The 25729-nt window shown below is 39.1% G+C and overlaps 1 protein-coding gene across 1 annotated transcript in view; it reads left to right on the top strand.

The window, feature by feature from the left end:
• Positions 1-754: 754 nt before the first annotated feature.
• Positions 755-25729, top strand: part of ETNK1 (ethanolamine kinase 1) — a 33031-nt gene continuing 8056 nt past the window's right edge. Inside the window, exons 1-7 of the mRNA XM_069806610.1 lie at positions 755-1053; positions 10960-11219; positions 12038-12178; positions 13748-13890; positions 20470-20553; positions 22223-22383; positions 24857-24930. Coding sequence (XP_069662711.1) covers positions 898-1053; positions 10960-11219; positions 12038-12178; positions 13748-13890; positions 20470-20553; positions 22223-22383; positions 24857-24930 — 1019 coding nt within the window. The 5' untranslated portion in view covers positions 755-897. The remainder of the gene's footprint in view (positions 1054-10959; positions 11220-12037; positions 12179-13747; positions 13891-20469; positions 20554-22222; positions 22384-24856; positions 24931-25729) is intronic.

Genomic DNA, 25729 nt, shown 5'->3' with positions numbered 1-25729 from the left:
GAATGTTAGGGGCAGCATCAAAATATTTCTAAAAGACACAGAATCATTTGTTTCTTTTTTCCCCTTTTTGCTTGATCGGTAAAATTGCTGTGATGTAGTCAGAGCTGGTTTGCTTTGGCCGAAAGTAACGCACCTTCAAGGTAGCAAGGTTTTCAGCATAAAACAGGGGAAAAAAAAAAAAAAAAAGACCTTAACTGTTCTGTACTGCTCACGACAAGGATGACCTTTACGAAGACGTTTAGATCAGGGCGGGCGCGTAGCGTGGTACCTTCTCGGTGCCCTCAGGGGCCACAAACCCCACGGAACTACAGCGGGCTGGAACCGGGACGCGGAGCAAGGCGGTCAGCGGGCAAACACCCCGCAGGGGAACAAAAGGGGCTGCTGCGGAGGCCGGCGCAGAAACGAAAGACAAAAATTAACGGCAGCGGCTCCCTCGAAGCCCGATTACAATCGGTCACTCGCCCGGCGATCGACTGGGCGGCGCCGCGGCAGCTGCCGGCCGCATTCCTTCACGCCCCGCTCGCCCGGGGAGCGGGCGGCGGCTGAGGGGGCCGCTCTCCCGCGCCGGCTGCCTTCGCGGCTCCCCCCCCACAGCTGCGAGGAGCTTTTACGGACCGCCGGCCCGGCGGCCGTGGGCTCCGGCGGCGGGCAGGTGGGGGAGGCCGCGGAGGGAGAGGGGGCGGCGGCGGGCGGGCAGGTGAGGGAGCCCGGGGGAGGGCGCCGCCAGGCCCCGCCCGCTCTCCCAGGCTGCCCCGCGCCGCAGCCGGGGGGAGGTGGAGCCGCTTTATCGAGAGCCGAAGTGGAAATTTCCCCCTCAGTTGCCGGCTCCGCCGTGGAGGAGACGCCAGCGAGAGCCGCCCGCCCTTGTCCGCCCCGTGCCGCGTCCCGCCCGCCGCCATGTCCAACTACATCCACGTCCCGCCCGGCTCCCCGGAGGTGCCCAAGCTGGACATCACTGTCAGCGAGCGGGAGGCGCCCGGCTACCGCCAGGGCGCCCTGCAGCTCCTGCGCCGCCTGCGGCCCCACTGGAGACCCGAGGAGGTGACGCTGCAGGTACGGGGGAGGCCCGGGCGCGTCGCGGGGCCTGCGCCCGCGTCCCCCGCGGGGGATGCGGCAGCCCGAGCCTGGGGAGGGGGGGGAGGGCGGGCGGGCGGCCATTGTGCGGGGGAGCTGCCGCCTCGCTTCCTTCCCCTCCCCCTCCCCCTCGCTCTCCAAACGCAGCCCCCTGCGCTGAGCCCCATTTGCTCGGCAGCCTGGCGGCGGGGCGTGTCGGCGCGGCAGCATCCCCTGCCCCCTGCCGGCTCTTCCTCCTTCCCCGTCCCCCGCTTTCCTCTTCCTCCCCTCGTGCCCTCCCCGCCGAAACTGGGCTCCCCCCCCACCCCCCATTAGCGAAGGGGATTGCTCTTGCACCCGCGACGCCCGCTGCCGGCCCGGGGGCCGAGGGCTGCGGTGGCAGCGAGGGAGGAGAAGGGGGGGGCCGGGAAGCTTCACCGTCGCTGGGTCCGTGCCGAGCAGGGCGTGTTCGTAAAGCGGCGGGGGACTTGCCTCCTCCCCGGGGCGGGGGGGGCGGCTGGCTGCCGCTGCCGTGGCGCGGAGGGGGGCGGCCGCTGAGGTAACGGCCGCCGAGGCAGCGGGCGCGGGGCTGGGGCGCTCCCCTGGGCGCCATCGGTGAGGGAGCCCTTGGCGGGCTCTCCTCCCCACGCCGACGCGTGTAGTGAATAAATACACGCCTTGGATTCGCTAGGGGGTTCGGTTTGGGGCCGACGGTATCCCGGTGAGTATCAGCCCCGTTAACGTGAAGCTTGCTTGCGTCCCTCCGTCTTGACGGTATGCAGGAGTATCGCCGCTCGGTCTCTAGTATTCTCTAGGTGAGCGATCATTCATATTTATGACGAGTCATCTGCCTGAGGATTGGCTGCTGTTGTGCTTCTAGAATATACTTAACCTGGCCCCATACGAGCCTTCAGTCGATTTACCTGGCTAAAGTAGCAGTTCAGTTACAGTCTGTGTTGAGCGTTTTATTATATGCTCTTAAACTGTGTTATTCAGCAGTTATTAATATGCGGAAGTGTCTTATTCTAGTGAAGTTCCTCTGAAGAGAGCTGCTGGAAGTAACGTGTATAGAAAAACTGAGCACACTGAGGTAATAGCACATGAATTGGCTGAAATTCCCTGAAGTTTCTTGATAAGAAAAGAAACTTGATGCATGCCAGTCCAGTTAGTATGAAAATAAAGCTAATGAGGTTTTTCCAGGTAGTTTCTTTTGGGGGCTGTAGCCACAAGTTGAGCACAGTCCCAACATCTTGAGGTGCAATGAAGACAGCTTTACAACATGTAATAGTAAACAGAGTTGTTGGAGTTCATAGAATCATAGAATATCTTGAGTTGGAAGGGACCTGTAAGGATCATGAGTCCAACTCCCTGCTCCTTGCAGGACTACCTCATGTTAGACATGTTTTTGTTCTTTCAGCTCTCTGATGAGGGTACTTCTCGACAGAATATTTTTCTTTCTTTCATACAGGAATGCTAATAAACAAAACCAAAACATTTTCTTATTAAGGAGGGATGACTCTAACCTTTTGGGAAAGTTGTAGTAGGCTTAAGGAAAAAAAGAAAAAGCTGCTTACTTCCTCTGTCATCCTCTTCAGAAAAAGCAATTAATAGAATAAAAACCGTGGGTACCATTGGTGTGGAACAGGGACTCCTCTGACTGGTCATACAATAGTAAAGTAATAGACTACTGTCTGTGGTTAGAATTTTATGTCTAAAAATTGTCTTGAGTTTTGTTTCGACCAAGTTACTTTAAGACCAAAACTTTTCAGCTCACTTTTTTCCTTTTGAACAGCAGAAGAACATCCTGTTCATGAAGCTTACCAGTGGCCTTTTATTTTTAACTCTTCAGTCTGTGTTTAAACTGCTGTGTGTGCCTAACAAGCAAGAATGCATGTGGTTTGAAACTAGTAGTATTACCACCATTGCTGCTGCAATCTTACACATGCATCACATATGGTAAGATGCTGAAGTGAAAGATGTCTGATTTTGTTAAGAGGATGGAGTGAACAGAAGGTCTGCCTTGGAGTCCCCTCATTAGAGGGGCATATATTTAGGAGGGAGATGAAAATGAGAATCATGTATTGCATGGAAAATATGCTTGCCTTGCCTAATCTGAGACAGCAGCATCATAGCAAAGTAGACAAAGAACATTGATAGGTGGAATGAGCTACTACTTCCTCTGTTGAACTCTGTTCTTAGCTGCCTTTGCTTTTAGTACTTCTTGGGTCAACACAATTAGTAAGAAGTTGAAGAGTCTGGAGCTTGACTTTAAAAAGTTAATTAACTTCTCTGGCAAAAATTTAGTTGTTTGTCAAATTGTTTAGTCAGGTAAACAATTTTGAAACAGTGTAGCTAGAAAATTTTAATGCATAATCCTCACTTTCTCTAAGATTTATAAGTACCTAAATTAATGAATATATTTTAACATTTTTATATTTTTTGCATCATAGCATAGAACATAAGTGTAGGATAGAGGATGAAAATAATTTAAATCTTCAGTGCTTAAATTATTCTTTTATTGCATTATTTGTCAAAGTCTATAGAATCCATAAGCATTGCCAATTATTTGCTGAATCACAAGCAGCTCTGCTGTAATGTATCTCCTCTATCAAGTCATACATGAATATTATCACTACAGAACAGTACAAATATTGAAGTCCTTTTACATTGGTAAGGAGAAACAAAATTTTCCTGTCTAAACACTGATCTTCATGTACATACTTTGTGCAGTTGTCATCTGTGGATATACTAGGAGCTGTATAGAACTGGGTGTTATATTTTCTAACTCTTAAATTCTTGAGGCTTGCTTTTTCTGCTTTACAGTAATACAAAGCAATGTCATTAAAACAAATCTGTGCTTTTTTGCAGTAGTCGCTTTTCATTCTGTAACAGCTGATTTCAGTAATGAAATTGTAGAGTAGTTCAGTTGGAAGGGATCTCTGGAGGCCTCTCTTCCAACCTCCTGCTGAAAAGCTCACTGCATGCTAAATTCAGAAATTGGCTGTGGTGAACATGAGAAACAGTTTTGTGGTTTTTTTTATTTCATAAACAAAAATGCTCTTTGAGTTCAAATAGAATCTTGGACTCCTTTTCCATTAGCTTTTTTTTTTTGATTTATCTGTTACTGTTTTCATCAGTATCACAAAATCTGTAAAAAGATCTAAAACAATTTACCACTTTAAAAGTCTTAACTAGTTACCTGATATTGACTGTTTTCAGGTAGGAGAATATTCTTCAGAAAAAAGATGAAAAATATGTAATTTCTCTTTGGGGTTTTTCTTCTGATATAAAAGTCATGCATTTAGATCAGAACCAGTCCTTGCAATGGGTGACATATCTGTAGCATTTAATAGTAGGCTACTGAATGTAATTTAAAATGGTATTTATACTGAGAATATGGAGGATGTGAAACTTCAGTTAAGGCCTTAAGACAACCGCCCCCCCCCCCCCCCCAACCAAAACAGAATCCCCAAAAGAAAAAAACCCCACACATCATGACCCCCCCCCCCCAACCACCCCTGAATTCTTACTTGAAACTGCAGGGTTCGTGGTTTGGTAGCCAAAAAAAAAATGTTTAAGTGATAGTATATAGCATAGGTAGTTGTGGTATTGCTTTCTCCATGCTGCTGTCATGGCAGTGCACCCCAAAAGTTCAGTAGAACACTGCTAGTTCAGCTTATGGCCAAACTTATCATAGAATGGTGCCGTTGACTTACTGGCTCTTTGCTAGCCTTGGTACTTTAACACCAAATGGTCTTGTTCCTTGTCATCTGACCACCAAAATTGTGTAGACAATGGCTTTCACCTGCTGAATGTAATGATCTAAATGATATGGCTCCAGAGCCTGGAGACCTTTGAATTATGTTTCTCGTAAGCCCTGCTGAATATATGAGATTTTACCCAAGGCCTGCATTTTCCAGTAGTTGTACTTTGTCCTTTTATGAATAGCTACAGAAAGAAGAGATGGAGAAATAACTAACCTTGTTTCAAGAAGTTAAATTCTTGAGATGGATACTTGTAGATGTGCCTGTGTAGACTGTACTTTTCCAGAAAGAATGGAAGTTTTATCTTAAATACAAACTTGAAGTTTTGTGAGCATTAAAGCATGTATTAAAAGTCTGTTCCTTTCTGGAGATCTTAATATGCAGTCTGCGGTTCAGCAGCAGAATTGGGGGAATACCTGCTTATTTATGTTGAAACTTCACATCACCATTTTGTTTCTACAGCAGTACAATACTGCGCTTTATATTTCTCCTCTTATGGATGTAATAACAGTCTAGAAGGAAAAAATCTGTTTGGTTTTACATCTTTTTTGTGAATAAGTGCTTTCTACTTTGCCCTGTGATGCTTTATTTCTGCCTGTTCATGCTTGTTACATGTGATAATAATTTCGTTCTCATTCTTTTGAACACCTGGAACAATCTGGTGGTTTTGAACACCAGATAAACAATCCTGGTTTTACCTGAACTGGATGAGATGTAAGCTTTTCTTGAGCCATCTGCTTATGAGATGGGAACATACCCATCACATGCCCTTTTCAGGAATCCAATAACCTGATTGTTGCTGATAAGAGTGCTTTTAGGGTAAAGTCTGCCTCAAAGATGCTTCATGTCTCGGTTGAGTTTTCTCTGGTCTTCCTGGACTCACTTGGCTTTGTTTCTACCATGGGCTGCTTTTGGAGACTGCATTTGAGTAACTCAAACTTATTTGTAGCTTTCTGACCTTCACTCTGCATTTCAGTAAACAGTTTCTATTTGTTCCCAAGAGCTACAAAGCCTTGACTTCAAGCTAGATCTCTGACTGGATTGTGGGCTAGTATAAATACCGTTTCTAGAAACGTTTTCAGAATTAGTTTTAGCTTTGCATCACCTCACCTGAAAGTACTTACTGCAATGTGGTAAGTACATATCACAATAATTAAATTTTTGCAGATTACAAGGGTACCGGAATTTTGCTGCTGGATTTTTTTGGTGTGTGTTGCATTGTGTTCTTGACTTCTATTGGTGCTCTCTGTATTTTTTATTTGTTTCCAGAATTTTCTACCTGGTATTCATAACATTCTGTAGATTCTGCCATCATCTTCCACATGGCCTTGAGTTTACTGATTATTTTATCCATGTCATCAGAGTCCATTCTCCGTTCATGCTGCTCAGCTGATGCTTTTGTTATAGAACTCCTGTTTTGCTCTGCTGCATCTCAAGTTATGTTTCAGGCAAGGCATTCTAAGCTGATTCTGTAAATGCTGCAGTAAAGGCATTCTGAATAAAAGAATAACGTGAGTATTACATTCTTTTACTGGTAGAAAACATTAGATGTTTTCTCACAATGGAATATGGAAATTGTCTACTCTGAATAATGTTATTAGAACAGTAAGCAAACCCTTCTGCCTTTTTAAGAAGCAATAACTAAAATGCTCCTGGGTGTAAACAATTACTTAGAGCAGCATGTTACAAATAGATGCTAATAAGAAGTAGAGCTCCTAAATTATCAGTTGAGGGAGTCCAATTTCCTTGTTGTAGATTTCTTTTTATTAACACTAATGAGACTTGTTTTAAGGGGATAATAGACCTGTGCGGCATGACAGAAGCTGTACAGTGCCAAAAGTTTCTTGTTTAACAGCACAAGGAAGTCAAATTCTTACTGTTTCTTTGCATCAGCGCTACTTAATGACTATTTTCTTGTAGTATGACTATTTCTGATGGCCTTAGAGCTTTGTCTTTTTCTAGTACAATTTTGTATGGAGGGAAAGGCAAGCTTCATTAGAGGATCGTTTTATAAGAAGTAGAGAACGGTAGCACAAGTTCCAGTGATTTGAAATAGTGCTGTTGTATGTTGGGAATTACTGCCCATTTTGTTTGCTGCCTTTGCTATTCGATGAAGGCAATAGACTTCTTTCTCTTCAGAGGGGGTAGTGAATTTTATACTGGTTTTGATCCATCTTAGTTCAGCAGAACTTTCACTTTTCTTTTGGCCCTGCAATGACAGGATAAGAGCTTTTTCTAATGCTACATTTCAGAAGTTTTCATTTAAGTATTGCAGACAAGATACTTAATCAACATCTCAACACAAAACAATTCCGCAAAGTGCTCTTTACACTTTTTAATGAGTTAATTCTGGTTTTATGCTAAAATGTATGAGAATCAATACTTCTACATTGATTTGCCATATTAGAGTGTTGTGTCCTGTTCTTGGCTCCCCAGTATAAGATACAGGCTCACTGGAGCAAGTCCAGCAAAGGGCCATGAAGATGACTGAGGGACTAGAGCATCTTTCATATGAGGAGAGGCTCGGACTGTTTGGCCTGGAAAAAAGAGGGCTTGCAGGGATCTTATATATATAAATACCTGATGGGAGGGAATGAAGAAGAGGGAGCTAGACTCTTCTCAGTGCCCAGTGACAGACAAGGTAATGAATGCAAAATAAAACATGTGAAATTTTGTCTGAACACAGGAAAAGCTTTTTTTTGTTTATTTGTTTTTTTGTTACTGTGAAGGTGGTCAAACACTGGAACAGGTTGCCCAGACAGATTGTAGAGTCTCCAGAATTCCTGGAGATCTCACTGGACACAGTCCTGGGCAACTGGCTCTGGTTGGCCCTTCTTGAGCAGGGAGGTTGAACTGGATGATGATAGGAGGTCCCTTCTGATCAAAATAGTTTTGTGGCACTACACTTACAAGGGGGAAGGTTATGAATGGATATGTTATAATATAAACATGTAATTTGTGATTTACAAGCCATACTTGAAATGCATTTAAGTACTGCCTGTTCAAACTAGGTAATGCTGCTCCAGCACATTATCCTTCTCTTGAATATGGTATGTGCATTGTTGCAACAGTATTCTTGTGTCCACAGAGAAAACAGTGTTAGAGTACAGTTGTATTCTTTTTAATGTGAAAACCAGTATCTGTGGTGCTAAATGGTATAGTTTTCTTAGTTGCGCTGATTAACTTTATAACATTTAGTTGCTATGAACACTGTTTAAGGCAAGAGTCTTCATTACTTGTCTCCTTTTCTGGGTTATTAAAATAATAGCTAGTAATAAAATGTGTCCGTAAATTGTGAAGTCTTAATTTTGAGTCGGTCAAGGAGGCTTTGTAAGCAGGTTTATTTGAATTTATGGTTACCCTGTGTGGATGAAAGGTATGTGATTTGCTGAATCTACTTCTACAAGATTGAGTATTCATAACTGTTTAAGAAAATGGAATACCTTCATATTCTCTGCTACTCAGGAACTTGAGCTATTTCTTGTTATTTGTGATGACAACTAAAACTTTCCCAGTCCTTTTCTGCAGGAGTTTGTTCACCGCATTACATAGGTTTGCTGAGGAAGGCAAGGCATAATAGCTAAAACACGGCATCTTCCACTGTGAAAGCCCTGTGTCTTCCTAAATGGGGAGACTTGAGCCATCTTCAGATTTTTTTCTTTAGGAATTAAAAAAATTGCTCCTAATGCTTGATTTCTCTAAACCCCTGAGATTTGGAAATAAGCTGTCACTTGCGTTTGAATGATACCACTTTACTTTTCAAAATAAAGGCTACCGCTTGGAGGGGGAGGATGTCGAGGTTTCTGAATTCTGTTTTGCTTTATTTAAAAAAAAAAAAAGCAAAAAAACCCCCCACAAAACAAACAAACCAAAAAATGTAAAACCCACAACAAAAAAAACCAACCCAAACTGTCCAAGGTTTTAAGGAATGATATTGCCTGTAGAGAAGTTTCTCGTTGACATGTATTTTTAATACAAGTATCTTTTCATTAAATATTAAGGTTTAGTATGAGATCTGAAAAGCAACAGACCACTCTATTTGTCAGTATTTTTGTTCTGGGCTTGACTTAGGACTTGAGGGAGGGAGAAGATGTGGGAGGATGTGTGAGTGGACATTAGTAAATGAGTTCATGCTGTTGTCACTGAACACTTAGTATTGTAATTCTGATAAATAGATTTCATTCTTCAGCTGATTTTCTGACTTCTATTACAATTAGGAATTAAAAAAATCTATCCAGGGTCTTCAGGTTACCTTTAAATAAAAGATGCTTGCAGCTTCAAGAACCTGCATAGTTTGAAAAAGTTCTCGTAAATGTGATCAGACCGTACCTCCATTTGTCTTGTGTGTATGGTGGTAGAGTTAACTAAATGAGAATTAATGGTGAAAGCACTTCCTAAAGAAAGGTGTTAAGTTAAACTTGCAGGATGTCCTCCCAAGGGAAAATTGTGTATGTCTAACTGTGTATGTTAACCAACTTGAAGCTACTTCTTGCTGCTCACTTTTCTGTTTTAGTGCAAGGTCCTGAAAGGAGGCTTTGTTCTTTGTGGGAGGGATTATGCTTTTTTAATTAAGTTTTAATTAGGGGTTTGGGGGCAACAGAATGGGAGAAGAGGCATGACTGTAAAGAGCAAGAAAAAAAAATACTTGAATATAAATTATAGTTGCTGTGAGAACCTTGACTTTAAATTGTTTACTACTTATGTTTAAGACTGCAGGAGACTGTTCAGTAGTTACAAAAACATCGATGCTCTTGCTTGTGATGTTGCTTGTCACCTGAAAATGTTAATGGCTTGTCCTTCAGTCACCTACCTAGCAGATTTAATATGGGTAGTGCTTATCTAGCAAGTTCTTAAACATTCAGTGTGAGTTGACAGCGTGGAGAGTTTGAAAGTGCCAAACGTCTGTTTTCTGAGCTGTAAAACTGTCCTGGATTGTACAAGGAGATTAAGAACTGCTGTGTTACTCTTGCAGGCATTGAGTGGGATTTCAAATGCTTGACTACATGCAACTGGGTACATGCAGCCCAGTAACTTAGGATCTAGTCTGCTTGTCAGGTAGCATCTGCAGGAGTTCAGCCTGTATAATGACTATTTTAGGCATCATCATCAAATGTGAAAGGAAAAGCAGTGGTTAAGGAGTGGGTTTTTTTTGGTCCACCCCCATCCTTTCCATAGCTGGGAACTTGTAGTATCCATACCTCCATCATTATTTGAAAGGCAGTGAGTAGATTGTCATTAGATGTAAACATAATGCTTAAAGTAATGCTCTTACTTTTGTAGACAATTACTTGCTTCATCTTCAGTATGTTCAGGCATCAGTGACTAGACCGGTCAAAGTCTAGTAAATGGGAAGGCTTTAAAAATTACATTTATATACAACTTAATGATAAGGACTTAAAATGCTTTTTTTAATCTTTTAAATGGCAAGTACCAGTTATGAAGTAAAACGAGAGGATAGTGGGTCTTGTCAGAAGCTTTTAAATTTGGAATGGTACTTGAGGCTGAAGGCTAGGGTCTTGAATCTTAAGTACTGTCTCAAATTTGCAGAGGAGCCAGAGCAGCTGTAGGAATTGTTTTCAATCAGTAAAACCTGAAGGCTAGTGGGAAGATGATAACCACTGAACTTGAACTGTTTCTGACCTGAATTTTGCTTTTTAAAAGGAGTAGTCTAGAACTTCAGGAGTATCTTTTACTGGTTGTGCAGTGATCAGGAAATATTGAAATTCTGAAGTGCATCAAAATTGTTTTTGTTTTCATGCTACCTGTATTCATGACTGTTTCTATACCTGTTTAGGATTGCTGCCTTGTTGGGGCTTTGATTTCAGCCATTTTAATCTATCAGTTTCAGAGTGGTTATGTGGAAACTCATTGTACAATATTGAGCTCTCAGTTATTGCCTCTTACATGTAGTATTTCTGTAATTCACTATAGCATGTTTTCACATTTTCCTCTTTTTTTTATGTTACTGGTAAAAAATCCTTGCAATTTTCTTAATGATTTTCCTATACCTTAAAGATTTATTTTGTTAATGCTTAATCTAGTAAGCATTTGTGTTTCGTGAACTAAAGAATAACCCCACATTCTTTTCCTGCATGTTGAAAATGTGGATCTGAGTTGCTTACACATTATTTTTACTTTTCAGCTGTTCACCGATGGAATCACCAATAAATTAATTGGCTGCTACGTGGGTGACATAACAGATGATGTTGTTCTAGTTAGGATCTATGGAAATAAGACCGAGCTTTTAGTAGATCGAGATGAGGAAGTGAAGAGTTTCCGTGTGTTGCAGGCCCATGGCTGTGCACCTCAACTATACTGTACTTTCAATAATGGCCTGTGCTACGAGTTCATGCAGGGAGAAGCACTGGATCCAGAGCATGTATGCAATCCAGATATTTTCAGGTAAGGTTTTTAAAATTATTATTTCATTATTCAAGTTCTGTGATGCATTTATAGTATTCTGTCAGGCCCAAAGGATCTCAAGCTTAGTTTATGAGGAGGCAGAAAAGAAATATTTATAAGCCTGCACTAAATTGATGTTCACACTCTTGACAGCATACTGTCCTCTATCTTAGTTATCATGGTATTCCAGTGCTGAACAAATGATCCTTGCTGCCTTCCCAGAAGACTGCTTAGATAGAGGTCTGCTTATTGTGATTATTTAACACTTGCATGTTACCATTAGGGAGATCATTTAACAAAGTGGAGTTGTAAGGGGCTGGACTTGATTAAAACAAGTACTCCTAGCTCTGTTTCTAATACATTCCTTTTGTGAATAGGTTCAAGATAGTCTTCCACTGAGACATAATTTTAGAAACTATTAGCAGTGAACGGAAGGTACTGATGTTTTAATATTTTAGTTTTTCATGTACGTAGTGAAATGCATTTGCCTAACAATGGCAGCTAATATGAGTCAACTCTTCTAAAGATAAGCAAGTTGAAGAGACTGTAAATACAGGTGAAGTATGCATGCTGTAACTGAACTCCAATCCCTCCTGCCTCCCCTCCCTCAAGTAGTGCTGTTAATGACCTTTTGAGTCGTGAAAGATGCTACCCTATAGCTGTGCTGCTCTTGTTTAAACCCTCTTTGGATTCCTTTGCTGCATTTTTTACAATTTTTCTGTTAAATATGTTGTAGTTGTCTTTTTGCTAGGGAAAATACAATAAAGACTTGTCAGATATACATTCAATATAACATTAATTTAAACTATTTTTTTTAGACTCATTGCCAGACAGCTTGCTAAAATCCATACTATTCATGCACACAATGGATGGATCCCTAAATCTAATCTGTGGCTGAAGATGGGGAAGTACTTCTCTCTTATACCCACAGAATTTGCAGATAAGGAAGTAAATAAAAGGTAGGTATTTGAATATGTGCTTGCCTGACTTCCCATTCTTTCTGGTTGAGGAGTAGAAGAATATTTAAAAAAACAGGTTTGTGTTACCACATAATGTTAAGTTTGTAAAATTTTGAGTTTTGTCATACTCTTGTATACTGAAGTAGCTGTATATATGTCAAATATGATAAGGAGAGTTTTTAAATTCATTTGGTATATTGTGTATGTGTACATATAGCTCTTGGTTTGACTGGACACTTAAATAATGTTAAAGAATCAAGGTCAAGTCATGTACTTCAGGTAGTTGTCTCAACAATTTTTAAGAGAACCATCAGTCTCAAACTGAGATCTATGTTCTAGGGTGAATACTAGAAGTATGTTTCCTGGGGTTGCAAGAGTACTGCTTGTTGTTCATTCTAACCTGCATGTCTTATCTGTCTTGTATTTGTTCAGTTTATAAATTTGTCTAAAATTGGGTGATGTAAAAGTAAAGTTAATGAAAGGCTGTTTTGGGTGATAGGATGAACTCCCAAAGTGTTTTCCAGAGGAGGAAAAGGTATCCACACAGTCATTCTAGACCTGTGCTATCATGAAGTATGAATAATGGTGTCACCTGGGTTTAAGGGTTTAATTAATTTTTGGTTTTTTTGCATCCCAGTATAGCTCTTGAGTTATAAGTCAAACCATGGTTCTTAGGAGCTTAACAAAATAAGGAAGTATTTCAAAAGGTTCTAGGGTCAGTCGCTGGAAGATTGGGATGAGAGGAACGGCAAAACTAGGAGCAATATTTAACCTAAATAAAATTTCTGTGCTCTAATCTAAATGTAATCATTGTCTTGAGTTGAAGACAGTGTTTCTTGGGGAGTGAAGATCAAACTTTAAGCTAAAACTGTAATTAGGCACTGTTTGTGCAATATCATCAAACTACATACTGCTCAGGAAGCAGATTCCAGCTTAAATTCTTTGTGGAACTTCTTTGAAATCACTGATGCCAGCTGCCCTTCTTGCTGCATTGTAATTAAAGAATGCTCTAGCAAAGTTTGATTTTTTTTTTTTTTTCTTTTTCTTTTCGACAACAAAAAATTCTTAGGAAAACTGAGAACTTGAATAGTTAATTGAAAATCTAGAAGATAAAATGGCTACTTAAGCATATTTACTGTGACTGGAAGTAAAGATGAATGTCTCATTTCCTCTGTATAGATACATATAGTACTTGTTACTTACTGTTGTGTATCCTTGAAGGATGTAACATGAGCAAAAAGTGAATTAAATTCATGCTATAACCCTTTTAATCTTTACTCCTTTAAAAATGTGCAGGAGTGTATGCAAGTTCTACTCCTGATTTTTGGACTACTGTTATGTTTACAGCACAGATAATCTTCAGAAATTTTTTTGGGGGGGGAGGACAGGGAAATAATTGTCATAATTTGACTGCTGTTGTGCCAGGAGAAAGAGTGCCCTGGTTTGGGAGAAGGTCTATTGAATTATTTGCAAGAAGAATGTAGAGGAAAACAAGTAATTCATTACAAATGCTTGGTATGGTACACACAGTACCAAATATTAACTCTCAAATGTCTTATACCTGAAAAGGTTTTTACGTGACATTCCAAGTCCTCAAGTTCTTCAGGAAGAGATGGCCTGGATGAAGGAAAGACTGTCAAATTTAGGATCACCAGTGGTACTTTGTCACAATGACCTGTTGTGTAAAAATATTATTTACAACAAGAAACGAGGTAGGTATTGAACTAAACAGTAAGTAGTGAGTGGCTTTATGCTGTAATTGCATTTGCTACGTCAGTGGTGTCATTTTACTGACTTGTTGAAGTGAACTCAGTTTGAGCTTTTAAGACCCAATGTAATGGTAGTGATATCTGTAGAAATACTAAGTTGTTTAATTAGCTAATTCTCATCTGTATGTTAATGTACAGAGGAAGAATGTTGGTGTTAATTGCTTTTCTTTAATGAATTAATGAATTTGTTAATCCCTAGTCTGCCTGTATGGCTAGGCTTCAAAGTATGTAGTTCATGTTAATTCTATTCCAGTTGTATAAATCTTTTATGAAGAAAAAAATAATCATACAAGCATAGAAAATAACCTGAAGACATTATCTCCTATACATGTATTGTTTTGTTTTGTGATTGGGGGAATACATTTTCATAATGAAGTGTTTTGGTGCTACTTAATGCTACATTCAGTGACTCTGTTTTCTGCATGAGGTACATAGGCATCTTAAAGATTTCTTTTGTAAATACATAGTTTATTTAAACAGTTGTAGGCAGTACATGTTTTAGTAAAGATTAATTACTTTTTGTTTTGATTATAATACATTTAACTCATAATTCATGTTATTAAAGAAAGCCTTGGATTAAAATTTATAAAGCTTCTGTATATACCTGCAGTTTCTTGTATTTCTGTTTTTAGTGGTTTGAGGTTCGGTTACTAAATGAATCAATTAAACAGGATATTAAAACAAAAAAGGCAAACTTCTGACACTAAAGTGGCCATTGTGCAGTAAAAATGCACAACTTTCTTCCCATCTCAAATAATCTGAGCTCAGCTGAGTGCAACAAATTCATCAGATCAGATCAATATTTTCTTTTGAAAGTGAGGATGATACATTCCTTTTAGTAGCTTCATATTTGTTAGTGATAGTTTGATGATGAGACAGTTGGTATGTAAGCCAAAAGTGTGTGAAGTAAATGACTGTGGAACTGAAGTCGCCTCCATCAGTCATCATTGGTCTTTGACCTCTTAAGCTTATGTGCCTCAGGTTCTAAAAAACTAACAGAAACATGGTGGAGTTGGTTCTAGTATGAAAACTGGCTGTGTATGTATAACCAATTTTTGCATCAGATATGCACTGAATGCATGTGAATTGAGAAAATAAAGTCTTTCGGTGGCTTGTATACAAATTTTTCTCTGAGTAATACCACTTTTGCAGGGAATTGCTAGTACTTCTAGTTACATAGGTATATATATACACATATGTATTGTATACCTGTACAATGCTATTAATGTAAATTTTAAATTCTAAGAATTCAGTACCAAACTCCATTGGTTTTACTTCGTTTCAATGATGGGTTATAGTTCTGCTTAAAAAGAGGAGGGAGGGGAAAGCATGGAAGGTATGCAAACAAAAAAATCAGCTTGTGGTCTTGCATGCATTGGAGTTGTGATATTGTAGTATGAAAAATAAATCTTTTTTTACTGTGTGGGTTTTTTCAGTGCTGACACTACCTTGAATTTTAGCATTCCAGAACAGACCCATTGAGGTAAAAGTAATTTTTATAGTCACTTTTCATAGTAGAACCATGCTGCCAAAAAAACGAAGGAATGCCTTTAAAAGGTTCACTATCATGATCAATAGGCTTGAGGTTCCTACTTTTAAAACAAATGCTATATGCTTTTCTTTTTGTAAACAGAATGGAGTAAAAACAATGCCAGCAGTGCATCACTTAGGAGCAATCAATCCTACAATAATGAGTGTGTGAGTGCTTAGTGTTTGGGGACAGGGTGGGGAGGAGGGAGGTATGTAAAGTACTTTGGCTTCAAGCTAGCTGTAAACAGCTGGGGGGGGGAAATAGAGACTTGGAAATATGAAATAAATGTGCAACATTTAAACATAAGTTTAATATGTGTACTGTGTTGTAAAACTTCTGCAAACTGGGTACAGCAGGTACCATTTTCATAGTAACCAAACCTCAATGCCATCTGTAGAAAGAATATTTGTCATTTGAAAGTTGTTTCTTATAGTGTACTTTCTGCAGAGCAAAAAAAAGAAATCAATCTGTTAGTACAATCCTAAGATGAGGAACATGATTTTAGAAGTGGAAGATCAGCTTTAACTGTAAATAAACATGTATTGCTGGAATTCTGTTTAGCAGAGCAAAAGCTTTTATTGGTATACAAAAAATTTTGCAAGGGCACAAAATAGAATCTTTAAAGGTTCATTAGGAATGGCAACAAACCGTATGAAGGTAGTTAACAGCTATGGTGATGCTATACTCGTACTAAGTTTAGTCTTCCATCTAGAAAGGCTTCCGTGTAACAAAGACCTTGGTGACCCTAAACTGGAATTAAAAGCGAGAGAATTGGTCTTATAGATTAACTACTTTTTTTCTTTTCAGTAAAGTTTGTGCAAAGTTGGTATTGTTTATCTGGCTTCTCAGAAACTGGCACAAACAAAACAACTCATTGGTTTTAGCAATACTGTATTTGTTGTTTATGAATGCTTAATTTGCACATTTACTAGGCGGGGGGTGTGTGTGTGTATGTGTTTAACCTACAGACTATCAACATGTACTAGGACTCCTATCCAATGCAGTTAGAACGATTATGGCTTGTCCCAGTGCTTTGCTTTAGACTTGTCCTCTGCCTTGAATTTGTGTTTTCAGACTTGGAAGAGAAATCATAGTTGTGCCACATACTGCTTTTAAGAAGAATTGGTCTCATGTCCTTAAATTTTATTTATGAGACTGGAATAGCATATTGAGTGCTAGCTTCATTTAATGGAGTTTCACTCATCTGACCTAAATTTGCTCACGCTGTGGCTGAGAGAACTCTCTCTTGCTGTTTTGTTAATGTCCGTTTTCAGTCACTCAGGATATGAAAATCTGCAAGTGTTACTTTACATAACTTATAATTATCGGTCATCTACTACTTGAAGGATATAAGTGGGAGCTGCATGTTGCTTTTAATTACAATTTGAACATCAAGATAGTCAAAATATGCTTGATGCTTGGTACTGCTTATTTATAGACCTTGTGTTCTGATGCTCTTAGTTTTCTGTGGTTTTTTTTTTTTCCAGCGTGACCTGGGAGTTTCAAAAAATACCTGATGTTTTAAGAGTATTCAAATACTTGCTATTCAGTAAGACCAAGTATCAGTATTCTTTTGTTTGTATCTATATGTGCTCTTTTTGAATGTATTAAAACCACCTGCCAGGAAGTTAAGTGTGTAGGTAGATGGCTAGTTTTGTTCTGTTTATTCCGTCTGCCTACCCAATGTTTTCTATGATCTTTGGTAGGAGTCTGTGGGTGCTCAGTGCTTCTGAAGACTGAGGTATGTTTAAGGCTTCTGGTTTTGATATAAAAACCTATTTTGTTTTGCAAAGCTATATTGGGTACTTGCAGCTAAAATTATTCTTTAGGTATATGACCCATTTGCGAATTTTCAAGTATGTTTGTAGCATAGATCATTGTCTTTACTAAAGCTGTCTTCTAGGGCCTCAGTGGCTTACCTGATGAGCAGGATGGGACAGAACTCAGGATACGTCGTTCTGCTGTGGTAAATACAGCTAGGACTTGCACCTTGAAAGGGCTTACCTTATTAAACCATTAAAAGTGAAGAGCAGCTAGAAAGAGAGGTGTCATCACACTCATACCTTTCAGTTCCCGGAGGAGATCTAGCAGATGCTTTATTGACTACTACTTGATCTATTTAAAAAAAAAAAAAAAATTCTGATGTATGGAACACATGTATTCCATTTTGTATCTTTTTATGGTTTTCGTAGATGACATTGCATATTGCCTACGCTAGGAGATCCCTGGAAGAAGGGAATGTATTTCAACTTGAAATAGTCACTACTCTTGATGTCTCTGTTCCTGTTGATAATAGTAGCTTCTCCAGAGAGATGATAGAGCTTAGTTTGAAATCATGTCTTGCTTCAATAAAATACAAATGTGCTTAGCCTAGTGTCTCTTGTTGTCTGCCTGCTCCCAGTGATATCGGTGGGATGTACCAATTCTTTGTACTTATTAGAAACCTCAAAACAAAAGCTCGCTGCTTAATTACTAATGTAAGCCGTATCTTCTAGAAGTGGCTTTCCTGTACAAACTGCAGTAAGTCTTAAGAGTAACTTCTAATAGTATAGATATTTAAACGATTAATGCAAAGTTTCTTCTGCTTTTTCTAAAACACGGTAGCTGGGACATGTATGTGTTACACATTTGTGAAGTGGCAAACTTAAAGTTTTTGCTTTCTTTCAGTTTCACGGAAAGAACTCTGCATCTTTATTTTGAGCCTTCATGCAAAAATTAAATTTAAGGTTGAGTTCCACAGTAGCATGAGCCTGAAAGATATCAGTAAAAATGCCAGACTTTCTCACTTTGAACTTTTGTCTTATCAAATGTCAGTTTACCAAATTTTCTTCATCTGCTACAGATTATGTATGCCATTGTTGCTGGCTTCTGGTGCCATGCACTGTGCTATTGTGCGCTGACTGAAGGTTTATCGTATCACTTGTTCACATGCATTTCCCCATAGTAGAGTGCCTAGTAACAGCCTCATCCATATCTTGTTAATTGTATGTAATATTACTTATATCTGGAAGCAAGTTTTAAATGTTAGCTGTACTTAAAAATGCATAACAGCACATAGGTATGTTCAAGATGAAATTTGCACATGAAAAATTTTAAGTATTTCTTATGTTATTTTGCAAGCAGACTTTTACCTGCTGTGTTTGTATTTCATGTGAGGGAGGAAGAAAAAAACCACACCTAAGTACAAGCATTATTAAATCTTTGGGGGTGCGGGGGCATTCAGATCAGTTGTGTAGCAGAATATTAACCAGGGTTGGGCTGTGCATTTTGACTGGCTTGTAACTTACAGGTGTCTCCTTTTAAAAAGTGGTGCTAAAGAAGCAGTGGGAAGTACAAATGTATGAATCTGCCAGTCAAGCAGTGGCAAAAGTTAATGTGTGACAATATTATAAGATCTTGGCTGCAGCTGCTGTAAAATTTCTTGTCCCTTCAGAGTTCTAGAGAACCTCAATTTTCGATTGCCAACAAGATTTTCCTGAGAGGAGCTTGCCACTTTTCAGGCCACTTTCATGTTGGTTTGTTAGAGCCTAAAAGGTTTAACCTCATAATCTTGGTAAGCAGTCCTTCCTTTCTGTGAAAGTAAGGGTATACTCTGACTTGGAGGATTGTGACTAAGTGATTTTGTTCACGTTGCGGGGTTTAACTTCCATTATAAGTGTTTAGACAAGAAGATTTTTCCATCTGGAAAACATCAATGTTAGTGTTTCAAATATGGTGAAGATGAACTGCATAGGAAGGAACACTTCTAACGATGTTGTTCTGTGGTAACTTGGTCAGGACATTTATCTGGCAAAACTATTGTATTTGATATGTGTGATGTTCATAATTCTTAAGGATGCAGTATATTAGACACAATCCTTAGTTTAGGAAGTACGTAACATACTTTAACATTTTTTATTTACTTTTTTTTGATCTGGAGTTTTGGTAGTTAGCATTAGTATCTGTAAAATGTTTTAAGTCATGCTAAGAAGATTGATTGTTGTAATAGGAGTATGTTTTTATTGAGTTAATATGGAGCTAGTCTTCAAAAGAATGGGTATAGAGAGGGAGAAGAGTACAACTGTCAAAATTGCCCATTTCGGCATACCAGTGGGAAACGTAAGGTTTTACATTTTAATGTTCTAGGGCAAACAGCTCTTAAGTTAATCCATTGCTTCCTTTTCTGATGTTTTTAGTAATTTTGCTGGATTCCCTTAAAATACAAGAGCTCTAGTTATACCTAATCTATCTTATTAATGTTTTGACTGATGTGGTGTAGACATTATTGAGCAGCTTCAATGCTGTATTACCTTGAGTGAAGCATTTTCCCTAGCTTCACTGTAGGTAAATGTAATTTAGAAACATTTTGGGGCTATATTTACTGCTTTATCAGTCATTGTTTACATAACACTACAGAGTTTCATAGTTTTGAGGACTTGGGGATTGTCTGATGATTTCTTGAGACTAGTTTAATCCAGCTAGAAAAAGCCACAATGAAGAAGTCTTGCTTTGTAAGTGTGGTTGGGGGAAGCAGTATCTATCAACATGTTAAAGGAAATATCAGCATGTTACAATGTGTCAGTCCACTGTGGTTGCACACTTGTGTGAGAATAAACAGGACTGTTTGGTTTTTTTAAGTCCGGGAAAAATGGATCTGCTATTTCTACATAAAATAAAGATCCTCTACTGTATTTCTGATTTTGAAGGTAAGGGATGCCCTCGTGTGGTAGAAGTTAAAATTGAAATTCTGCTATTCAGAGTTTAAAAATAGAGAATTGTAAGCTCTAAGTAATTATCTAAGAGCTTTCTTGAATAATTACTCAAGGGCATCTCGTATAATAAAAATCACAGCCTTACCCTGGAATGTCTGAGTGCACACAACTGGGCACAAGTAAGACAGGTGTGTGGTTTTGTTTTGTTTTCCCCCCAAAACTTCAAAGGACACCAAAGGATTAGGGCTGTGACTTCATTTGATATGGACTCTGATGTTGCTGCTGTTGTGTGTCTCATAGGTGATGTGCAGTTCATAGACTATGAGTACTCTGGATACAACTACCTGGCTTATGACATTGGGAATCACTTCAATGAATTTGCAGGTAAAAATTGGATTTCTGAGGTAAAGGTAAACTGGTTTTATGAAAAGCCTCATTCTTGCATATTCTCTTTGTGTATCTAGATACAGGTATATGGCTGTTTATCTGATGGTATCAAAATATGTTGATGTCTTATCTTGCAGGCCAGTTAATGCCCTTTTTTTGCAGCTCTGCTAACCCAGAAATGGGAACATCATGGCCTAAGTTTTTGTAGAGTTAAATAAATACAGAACTCACAGCTTTCACAGTATCCTTCTGTGAAATGACACAGCAGAGACAGCCCACTATAATTAAACACTGCGGATGTATCTTTTACAGTATAGGTGTATATTGAGAATATGCTGTGTGGTTCCACAGTTCCAAATGGCAGGCTTATGTGGGTTTTTTTGGTGGCTTTGAATGTGTGTGCTAAGTACTTGGCCTTGAGTCATGTCATAAAATGAGAGGTAAAGGGTAAGATATGGGAAAAAGGTGTTTGTAGAGTCATTCATTAACTAGTTCAAACTTTTTCAGTGAATGCCCATTCCATTTACCCTGTAAGACAGAAATAACCTTGAGTGTTTGCTGTGTTATTTCAGATGATGGGGTGACAGGAAAAACCTACACAATGATTAGTACGGACAGAAAGTGCAGTATGGTGAAATTAGGGGCCTTAATCTACCAGTCGTTGTTTCACAAATGGAATGTTAAGTCTAGATATCTTAAAAAAAAAAATTCAGAGTGTATACTTGATAATTTGTGTACTTGGTAATTTAAGTATTTGGAAAGCAAGTTGAATTCTTTACAAAATGCCTTTGAGACCTTTTGATTTTTCATCTGGGACTTATCAGAGTTTGATGCCATCTTTAAAGAGCTAAGTACAGTAAGAAGACTTAAATGCACAAATACCTTTTTTTTTTCTTTTGCCTATGAAGGACAGTTGTGCTCTCACTCTGCTATTCTCTATCCATCCAGTAAAAATCTGATATTCTTTTTAAAGCTAAATTTGAGTAGATCTGACACAGGAAAGAGTTTAGGTGCTGGGGGGTTGCACAGTTCATAAAATAAGACTTAAGGAGAATTCCCAAGTCCTCTGGTAATGATAGGTAGTGGGAGTGAACTGTGTTTGGGACTCCTGACAGACTCCTTACGGCCTGTGACTAAGCATCCTCCAGCATAGGAAGAAAAATGCGGCAAAAAGAGTGGTTATGGAGATAAGACTTCTAATTCTACTAATACCCTGTGGAGGAGAGAAATAGACTGCTAGTAAATTTTTCTCATATTTGAGCTTAGTTGGTGACGATGTATATGCATCTGGATTCAGCTTTGGATATTGTTGCATAGAAGTCCCTTTTCCTATGAAATGTGTAATATTTGATATGTTTGGGAGGGCTTTTGTTTCATAATGCAAATACTTTTTCTTGAGGCTTCTCTCAAAGAACATGTATGTGGCTGAAAACATATATAGCATAAAACTCTCTCCTACGTTGAAAGCTCTGATTTGTGTGAGAGACATTCTTGCCAACATGTAACTGATAAAGTCAGGTCAAAATAAAAACACTGATATTAATTAGTCCACATCAGTTTGTGCATGTGTGTTGAGGGTGGGGAGGAGGGAAGTAGTCCAGTAATGTGATTCTAATGGTCTTTTTAGACACCAGAAGGTTCTAATAGGTATTTTTTCTTTTTCTAGGAGTAAATGAGGTAGACTACAGCCTTTATCCTAACAGAAAATTACAGGAACAATGGCTGAGATCTTACCTTGAGGCCTACAAAGAATATAAAGGATTTGGCACAGAAGTCAGTGAAAAAGAAGTTGAAGTTCTATATGTCCAAGTCAATCAGTTTGCACTGGTAAATAACAAACACTTGATTAGAATATATTAAAATGCTAAAGAGAAGCCTGCTACTCTATGGACAAATCTAATTGCCAGTTTCTTATTCTGAGCACTGTGGAATGTAAGAAGATACTTCTTTAACCTGGCCTATGGAAGCTTTCTGCTATGTTGTGTGTTAAAAATTCTCTGTAGAATATTCCTAGTGAAAGAGGCAGTGAGCATTCAGCAAACAAGGAGATGAGCTTTTAGTGAGTATTTCTATTGGCTGCTTATTGGTCTGGCATGTTTTTGAGTTGGCTAGAGCTTATGGTAGGTCTGTGCTATTGTAATGGTAAGGCAGAAGAGCAAGGTAGTGCTTCATGAAGACCTATAAATCTTATGACTTAAAAAGCCTTTTTAAAATAAGATGTTAAAATTTTGTTAGAGTGAAACTAGGATACTTCAGGTTTTTTTAAGAATTGTTTTTAACAGGTAATTGGGTCACTCTAGAGTCTTTCAGTACTACCTTAACTCTTTCCTTGCCTGCAGTGTCTTGGCAAGCAGCAAGTTGCTTTTAGATTTGGGTTTGGTTGGCTTAGTGGTTTAAATGGTAGTGAAGTGCACATGTTAGTCTCATGTGGTTCCCCAGAAGTTCTGCCTTTCTGTAGAGTGTGAGGACTGGCTGTGTTACTCTGCTCCCTGCTCCTCCTGTATCTCATGTGTTACAAGCTGTCTTCTATTTGTCAGTTTGTCTTTTGCAGACTTTGGATGTAAAAGCTTCATTCCCTTGTTCTTTCCCTTTGAAAGGATGGAGTGTGTTCAATTTTGATCTGTGTTTGGTGCCTTGTCCTTCATGGAAAAAAAACCCACATCAAGTGTAATTCATGGAGGTAGAATAAGTCAAATAGGTGTGGCATTGAGTCTTTGAATGTCCCAATTATGTATGCTGTTAGAAGCAGTTTGAAGATGTCATCATCTTTTTTCCAAACTCAATCTCTGTGGGATTTCGGAAGATACTTTATACGTTCACATTATTTTTGTTACATTTTCCAACTAGTGCTGATCTTGTTTTGCCTAGAGGATGTGACAGGAATTGCTACAGCAAAAGTGCCTTTACCCAATAGCTAGGTAACTTTTGTTTTGCTTTCTCCTGAAGAATAGCATGCCAAACTATTCATAGGCAGACTAAGGCTAAAAAGCCAGTGGCCTTATTTCAGTCCTCTTTCTAACTAATTCAAGCACACCTACAGTTCACATTCCAGGAAGACAATTATTAAACAAGCCCTTAAAAATACTAGCTTGCTTGTTCTTACTCTTTTAAAAACTTATTATCGACTGTTACTGTTAAATTCAGCTGTCCCATTCATTTAGGAAAGATCTGCAATTAAGTAGGCTGGTGGTCTGTTTTAAAATACATAGCATTTTTTTGTCAGTTTAAACTATGGTCATGCTAATGTTTAAGAGGATAGAGTTCCTGGAGAACAGCTCAAGACTTGACTATAGACCACACATGATGCATAAATACTGCCAAACACTCTTGTGTCAGTTAATGTGGGAAGCTTTGTTAAGAGAAAATACAAACTAAACTTATTGGATGCTGGTGTAAAATGCCAAACTGCTTGCTATCAGGTGAAGTTATTTAAACTGCAGGTACAAGAAAGATTCACGTGTATGTACAATAGTTGCCATTTTAAGGTGTTCTCAGGCATGTGTGCGTGCGTGTGTCTTCTACGCTTTTGGTAAAGTGTTACATGCAAGTTTCGGGAAGCAATTTAGGTAATTACTGTAAGCAGTTATTTACTGAACAGAAGTCTGAAGTATATCACTTGTAACCTGGGTAGTCCAGAAAGGTCTTACACAAGGAGAGTATCAAGCTCATGGCCATTACATGTTATTTGTTCATTTGAAGTATACTAGCAATCATATCATTAATGTAATCCATAGTTTCAATCTGAAACTGAACATGTGCTTCCAGACTACTTATCTGGACTCAGAAGTAAGTTTGGAACAGATGAGAAATTTGTGTAAATGCTGATGAATTAGAGATTCTCTTATATAGCTACAGATCATATCTCTTTGTCCAAGTCAGTAGTGAAAGTGAGTTGTAGTTATAATGGCCTAAGGGTTGTAATCAAAGATTCAAAAGGAATTTTGTATTTGCACTAGAGTTGAATATGTTTAGAATAACAAATTTAGGTAGCATCAGTAGACATGAGATAGTCTTATTTATGTGCATTTTTTAACATGGTGTATATGGTTGTACAACAGTCTACTTAATAGATGGCCTATTTCATAAATGCAACATTATTTTTCTTCCAAGTGACACATGGAGAGTCAGGATTTACTCTTCTAACTGCCAGTAATTAATTCTATAATACTTGTTTATGAGTCTTTTTGGTAAAGAGATATCAAATAACTTTACAAAAAGATTGGGGTTTGAGAGTTCTCTTGTAGGTAACTTTCTGTCTTGATGCAAGAATATGTTTACATGTTAAATATTTTTCTTTCAGGCTTCCCACTTCTTTTGGGGACTGTGGGCTCTAATTCAAGCTAAATATTCCACCATTGACTTCGATTTTCTAGGGTAAGTGTGCTTCCTACATATAATACTTGAGGCTGGAAAGGACCTGTGGGGCCATCTAGTCCAGCACCCCAGCTATCAGAAACTATGAGGTCTGAGCAACAGACCTGATCTATGTGATCATACTATAACTCTTAAAAATTAAGAAAAAACAAGACAGTAAAAGTTGTCTGTCTGTGCTTTTTGTTGCTAAAAGTTCTCTATATTGGTATGTGCCCCTGGGCTAAAACACGTGGCATAACAAGGCAAGGAACATAACTAAAGGAGTAAATGTTTTGGGGCATTGAGTGTGGGGTTTGTTTTTTTGTTGGAGAGACAAAGGCATAAATGCCAAGTTGGTCAGTATGGTGTACTATCTGTCAGATGCAAGACCTACATTTCCAACTCAAGTGTTGCAGTTTAACCCCAGCCAGTGACTAAGCACCATGCAGCTGCTTACTCACTCCCCCCACACCCAGTGGGATGGGGGAGAGAATCGGGGGTGGGGGGAAAGGTAAAACTCATGGGTTGAGATAAGAACAGTTTAACAGAACAGAAAGGAAGAAACCAGTAATGCTAACAACAGGATTGGAATATACAAGTGATGCACAATGCAATTGCTCACCACCTTCTGACCAATGCCCAGTTACTCCTGAGCAGTGATTCCCCCCAGCCCCACTCCGCCCAGTTTATATACTAGACATGATGTTACATGGCCTTTGGCCAGTTTGGGTCAGCTGCCCTGACTGTGTCCCCTCACGACTTCTTGTGCCCCTCCAGCCTTATTGCTGGCTGGGCATGAGAAGCTGAAAAATCCTTGACT

This window comes from Haliaeetus albicilla, chromosome 19, assembly GCF_947461875.1.
Source record: "Haliaeetus albicilla chromosome 19, bHalAlb1.1, whole genome shotgun sequence".
Lineage (NCBI taxonomy): Eukaryota > Metazoa > Chordata > Aves > Accipitriformes > Accipitridae > Haliaeetus > Haliaeetus albicilla.
The sequence above is the reverse complement of the archived record's forward strand: the minus strand, read 5'-3'. Positions and strand labels throughout refer to the sequence as shown.